This window comes from Fukomys damarensis, unplaced genomic scaffold, assembly GCF_012274545.1.
Source record: "Fukomys damarensis isolate Sample0158 unplaced genomic scaffold, DMR_v1.0_HiC HiC_scaffold_23, whole genome shotgun sequence".
NCBI classification, from domain to species: Eukaryota; Metazoa; Chordata; class Mammalia; order Rodentia; family Bathyergidae; genus Fukomys; species Fukomys damarensis.
The window spans coordinates 20875937-20882464 of NW_022900935.1; the positions used below are offsets into that span (position 1 = coordinate 20875937).

General features: G+C 42.5%; 1 protein-coding gene across 1 annotated transcript in view; it reads left to right on the plus strand.

The window, feature by feature from the left end:
- Syf2 (SYF2 pre-mRNA splicing factor) overlaps positions 1 to 2452 on the plus strand; it is a 7503-nt gene extending 5051 nt beyond the window's left edge. Inside the window, exons 6-7 of the mRNA XM_010633615.2 lie at positions 151 to 249; positions 1741 to 2452. Coding sequence (XP_010631917.1) covers positions 151 to 249; positions 1741 to 1906 — 265 coding nt within the window. The 3' untranslated portion in view covers positions 1907 to 2452. The remainder of the gene's footprint in view (positions 1 to 150; positions 250 to 1740) is intronic.
- The last annotated feature ends 4076 nt before the right edge of the window (positions 2453 to 6528 follow it).

Here is a 6528-nt window from a genome sequence, read left to right on the forward strand (position 1 = left end):
GGACTCCCCAAAAAAAAAAAAAAAAAAAATACACACACACACACACACACACACACACGCACCATCTCTTATCACGAGTGGTAGTTTAGCTTAAAATTTGGAAATGGAGCACTTATAGTGTTACAATAAATCCATTTCCTATCTTTTCAGTGGCGAAGAGTTTTTCCCAACATCCAACAGTCTTCTCCATGGGACGCATGTGCCTTCCACAGAAGAAATTGATAGAATGGTCGTAGATCTGGAAAAACAGTAAGTACTCAGTAAAGCAGCTAGAAATGTTAAATGAAATGCTTTAACAACAGAACAGACTTCCCATGTGGATCCAAGTCTAATGTGCTTTGCAAAAATTGAACAGAGAGAAATGATACTTGTAGTTTTTTGACCTAGGATGGATAGTGGTTTTAGTGATAGCAAATATAGGTTGAATCTGTATGATTTGGAATGGATATGGAATATACTGTGAAATTGAATTATTATTGAGTAAATCAGTTTTGCATCACTCTGACAAAATACCTGAGATAAACAACTTACAAGGTGGAAAGGTTTCATTTTGGCCCAGGGTTTCAAAGCTTTCAGTCCGTGGTCTCTTGGCCTGTTGCTTTGGGCTGTGGTGGTACAGTATGTGACAGTGGGAACACAGGGCTGAGGAGACCTGTTCCATCATGGTGGACAGAAAGGAAAGAGAGCAAGCAGGGTTAGGGGTCCTGGTATTTTTCAGGGTCTTACGCCCTGTGATCCCCAACTTCTTCCTGCTGGGCCCCACTTAAACCACCTCCCAGTAGCACCATGGGCTGGGAATAGAGACATCACCTGTCCCTTTGGGGGAAGTCTAGACTGTAGTGATTAGGATTGAAGAAGAAAGATCGAAAGAGAAGTCTTTAAGGGGTTTTACTTTCGACCACTCCTCTATATGATTTGAAGAGGAAAGGACGTTCTAATAAATGTACACTGGTTATATTTGTGTTTTTTAACACTGGTAGAGATGAATGAAGAGACCAGAATGAGTTTCTGTTTTAGAAGTGAATATGTATAAAATGTTAAAAAGACTAAACCAAGTGTGGTTGTGTATGCTAGTAATCCCAGCTACTCAGGAGGCTGAGGCAGCAGAATTGCAAATTCAAGGCCAGCCTGGGTAATTTAGGGAGACCATCTTGAAACAAAAGTGTTGAAAAGGTCTGGGGATGTAGCTCAGTACTCTGTGGGTTCAGTCTTGAGTACCACACACAAAAATGAAACAAAACATGTTTGACACATACTATGCATTGTATTGGCTGTATTATTATTGTTAATGCTTATAAATAAGTGTTAAATAACATTCCTTTTGTCCAGTTCCTAACAATGTGTCATTGCCCTTTTAGAAACATTCTAAAGATTAGTTTGTATTTAATTTCCTTTTTTTTTTTTTTTTCAGTCAGGGTCTAGCTATGTAGTTCAGGTATTCAGTCTGAATTCGTTATGTAGTTGAGGCTGGCCTTGAACTTGAGGCAATCCTCCTGCCTCAGTCTTCTCTGAGTGCTGGGAATACAGTTGTACGGCCCCCCCCACCTCATTTCTTGGTACTTACCCAAGATTGTGCTGCTAATTAGTAGTTTTAAACTTGAAATTGATGTAGACTGAGCTTGCTTTTTTTTTTCCTTCCAAATATGCTAAGTACTGACACTAATCATAATTATCTATATGTGGTTTATTAAGATCAAAAAAGAAGGCAATTTTGAACTTTATAAATTATTTTCTTCTCAGAATTGAAAAACGAGACAAATATAGTCGAAGACGTCCTTACAATGATGATGCAGACATCGACTACATTAATGAAAGGAATGCCAAATTCAATAAGAAAGCTGAAAGGTTCTATGGGAAGTATACGGCTGAAATTAAACAGAATTTGGAAAGAGGAACAGCTGTTTAATCCCTTCCAGAACTGTTTTTAGAAGCTTGACAATGGAGTGAATATTTCTGCTGGCAAATTGAAGTTCTCTTTAATATTTTATCAGTAAATCAAAACATAGTCTATGCCTTCCCACTCAGCATTTTAAAATAATAAATGTTTTTTCTTAAATGTATACTTCAGTGTATATTTTGATAGTTTTGTGCTAGGATAAAAGATGTATTTCTTGTAGTGAAGTTGTTTTGTAAAAACCTACTTTCTATAAGTCCTGATTATATTATTTTTCTATGTATTTTAAGTGTGTATAACTGTTTAATCTTTGAAACTTTTGGGCTTAAAATTGCTGGCAGTGCACACAAATACAGTCACTATTGCTTTGAATATTGTAAATTTGACAAAATCTAGAGCTGGGCTGTGGATCCGCTGGGGTTGAGGACCAAAGGCGGCAGTGGCCCTTGGAGTTGCTGGTGTACAGTCAGTGCTGCGCGTGACAAATGCGGGGGCTGCAGGGCCATCGTTGAGTATCTGTCTACTGTGTATAGTTCCTTTTTAAAAGAGCAATAAATGCTTTGGAATAGAACCTGTACTAATTATTTATGATTTAAGACAGAGGCTCGGTGGTAGAGTGCTTTTCCTTGGGTTCAGTCCCTACCACTGGGAAATACGTGTGTACATGTAAATTAGTGAGTCCTGCACACGCATAGCCATGTTCTATATCAACTCACAGTCTTGTTTCATCTTTATTGTTGTCCACCTTCTCCATAACTCCTGTTACTTTGAAGCAAATACCAGATGTACAAATTTATGTATAAATAGTTCAGTATGTATCTTTGAAAAAAACTTAAAACACTTTTTTTTTTGTTTTTTTGGTACCAGGGATTGAATTCTGGACTTTGTGCTTGTGAGGCAGGCGTGGTGCCACTGAGCAAAATCCCTGGTCCTATTAAAACACTATTAAAACTAATAAGCACCTAAAACTATTAAACTTAACACAGCAATAGTTTTATTTTCATACAAGTCTGGAGAGAAAGATTTATATGTTGATTAAAATACTAATAGCTAAAATAAAATAGCTAATGACATTCCAAGTAAAACTCAAACTCAAAAAATTTCTCAAAGACTTCAGCTTTAGTGTTTGAAAACAATTTAACATTTGGCATCACTGGTCATTGCCCCTTTTAGAATTATTGCACTTTCTTTTTATTTCTGTTCACACTGTGTTTCTTGTCCTACTGTTTCTCTGGTTAGTCTCCAGTCTGTCAGAGCCTTGATGCTCCTGAAAATACACCGATATTTTCTAGTCTTTCCATCTCTGCTACCATAGTTCAAACCCGAATACTGCACTGGGTTTAAGAAAAACTTTAAAATCTTGCCAAGGAGAATCTGGCAATGTATTTAAAAGAATAGTTCGCTGAAACCTAGCAGGGTTGATTGTAAAATGTACAAGTATCTCATAGACCATGTTTGTCACCTGCCCAATGTTAATTCTTCATTACCAACCAGAACCCTGAAACTGGTGGTCAAATGTTACAATGCTGGCTAAGGTAACACAAACAAAATTCTGAGGAATCTGCTTTCCTGATGTGGGAGTTCCTATTCCATGCTTCCCCCTTCCTTCCTGCTTGAATCATCCAGGAGCCTGGAGTTGTAGCAGCTGTTTTGTTTTGATTTTGAGATTTTGCTGTGTCGTTCATTCTGTCCTCAGACTTGAGATCCTGCCTCAGCCTTTCTAGTGCTGGGATCATAGGTGTGAGCCACCCTGCCCATGAAGCACAAATTTATCGAGAAGGCACAGGATTTATATGAAGGGAATTGTAAAATCCAACAGAGTGAACAGGAGACTTCTGCTTCTAACAAATGGAGTGACAGGGACAGATTTTTTTTTTTCGTGCTTAAAAGATGGCATATGTGAAACAATACTTCAGAATACTAGAAATCAGACAAGGACAGCGATCCCTGAGAGAAAACAAGGTTCGCCCCGTGATCGCCTCATTTTTCTTCCTTTGATATCAGGGATTGAACTTGGGTCTTTGTGCTTGCAAGGCAGGAAGCAGAACCACTGAGCTAAATCCCCGGCCCCAGTTTGCTTCCTTTGAAAACTTCCAGGCTGTAGTGCATGGAGAGAGAACCCCATGGAACCCAGTGGACCCCCTTAGTTGAGAGATCTGAAAGTCCAGGAAGAACAAGCGGCAAGAGCTCCCGGGACAAGGCGATGGACAGGAGAGCTGCAGGGGAAGATCTCAGGTGGGTCACCTATATTGGTCTGCAAGGGCTGCCGTTGCAGAACCACGGACGAGTGGCTTCCACAAGCAACTCCATCTCCTCATGGTTCTGCAGGCTGCAAGGTCACGGCCAGGGGTGAGCAGGCTTCCTGTCTTGCCTGTCCACTGTGTCATCACACGGCCTGTCCTCTGCCTTCTACACTCCTGGTGTCTCTTCCTCATAAGGACAGCCGTCCTGTTGGAATAGGGTCCTGTCCCTGTCATTTAGCCTAAAGATCACTTCCTTGAAGTCCCTATTTCCAAGCACAGTCACAGTGGGTGTTAGGGCCTCCACATAGAAATTGGAAGGGGAAGGCACAATTCAGTCCAGAACGCCCTCAACCACATTGTGCCTCAGTGTCCCCAGTTCTAAGAAAGTTTTTGTGATACTTACCTAGCTCAGATGACTGGTGAGGGTTAGCTGAGCGTGAAGTGTGGAGAGGCTAGTCTTGCTCATGGTGGGTCCTATGTGAGGGAGGCAGCACTAAAAAAATCCACAGCTGTAACGTCTTCATGGCCACTTCCCACACTGGGTCTGCTCTCCCTTCCTCATGTCCAGATCAAGACAAAGCCACATTAAACTTTCAGACATCTTGCAGGGAAGTAGGAGGACCTTTTCCCCACTCCTGAAAGTCTTAGTCGCTTTTAAGGAGCTGCCAGAGACTTCTTCTTTTTGCCCAGCAGGGGAAAGAGGCGAGAATGTTGGGAGCACTATTTTCCTTCCCCACCTCCCTTCTGTCCGTCCTCAGCCAGGCGGCTGTAAGGGGTCGAACCTTCACAGCCTGCTCGTCGTGCTCCTCTGGGGTCGCTTTAGAAGTTCATCATTTATGCAGGATTCACTTTGCACTCTCCCTGGGCTGCTTCTCCTATCTAAAGCAGTTAGGGTCAAAATCCAGTCTGGGAGAAATGACAACTACTGGACCATCCGGGGACCTGAGGATGAGAGCTCCTATCCAGCTTTTGGCTAGGATAGAGCCAGTGCTTAAGGCTGAATCATTAGAAACAGACAAACGTCCCCATGCCCACCCCTATCTTTAAAAATGTTTGCGGGTAGAGATCGTGGCTTCTCTCACCCGGCTGAACGTGCTATGTGCCGGTGGGCGAAGTGGGACAGGGCAGCGTGTGTTTACTCAGCCGGCAGCAGCACATGGAGGAGTAATGCTTAAAGAGCTCTAGTTTTAGAAACCAGGGACAAGTCAATGGCACTCTAATGAAGTCAGGGAGACTTTTTAGCGCCCTCTGGTGGGAACTGAGAAACACACTTTCAAGTATGAGCTGCGTTCCCAGGCTTTTTATTTTATTTTGAGACAGAGTCTGGCTAAGTTGTCCAGGCTGGCCTTGACCTTGTGATCCCCTTGCCTCAGCCTCCTGAGTAGCTGGGATTATAGGTATGTGTCATTACACCCAGCTAGAATCAGTCACTTTTTAAAGCTAAACAGCAAGTGTTTCAATCTGAGGTTTCGTTATGGAGAATTAGTAGAAAAAATATCTTTTTCTAAGTATAATATTAATCCACAGTTACTGTAGAAGAGTGCTTCCTGGAAGAATTTGGCGGGGGTCAGGGGAAGGGAGGTATTTATGAAATCCTTGAAGATGGAAGCCACAGGACTAATTTCGATCTCCTTATACAAACAGAAGTATGACTGGCATGCAGTAAAGCACACACCCTTGAGTGTAACTGGAGGTGAATTTTTACATATTTGTAGGATTTATGCAACCACCAACCTAGTCAGGCTGAGAAAGGGTCCCTCATGGCCTCTCCCAAACTACTCCCAAAGATAGCCATCGTTCTGACTTGCATCGCTTTGAGTTATCCTGACAGCTTTTGTGCTCCCTCTGGGAGGAATCACACAGTAGTTTTACTCTTGGGAGTCCGACTTGCTTTGCTCAGCTGTGGCTGTGAGATTCGTCCGGGCTGTGTGTAGGTTAGCCTCTAACTTCTTTCCAATCTTGAGATTGTCTCAGTCTGTAGGAGGAAGGAAATGAGGGAAGAATAAATTTAGGGATCTTTGATGCAGTTTTTGTTTTTGGTTTGGTTTTTTTTGAGACAGAGTCTCTCTGTGTAGTTCACGTTGGCCTTGAATTCAACATGTTGCCCAGGCTGGCCTTGAAAGTGCGGCCATCCTGCTTTAGTCTTCCCAGTCCTAGGATTACAGGCATGTGCCACCATGCCCAGCTTTTTGACGCGTTTTTTTTTTTTTTTTCCCTAGCACTGGGGATCAAACTCAGGGCCTTGCATTTCCCCAGCAGGTGCAGCACCATTGAGCTACACACCCGGCCCTTTGAGTGCCCCACGCTTGCAGGGTGGACACTGTGCCACTGAGCTACAGTCCTGACCCAACAGTTGTCTCCTCAATCAATCACTCTCCAGATGGCAAAATA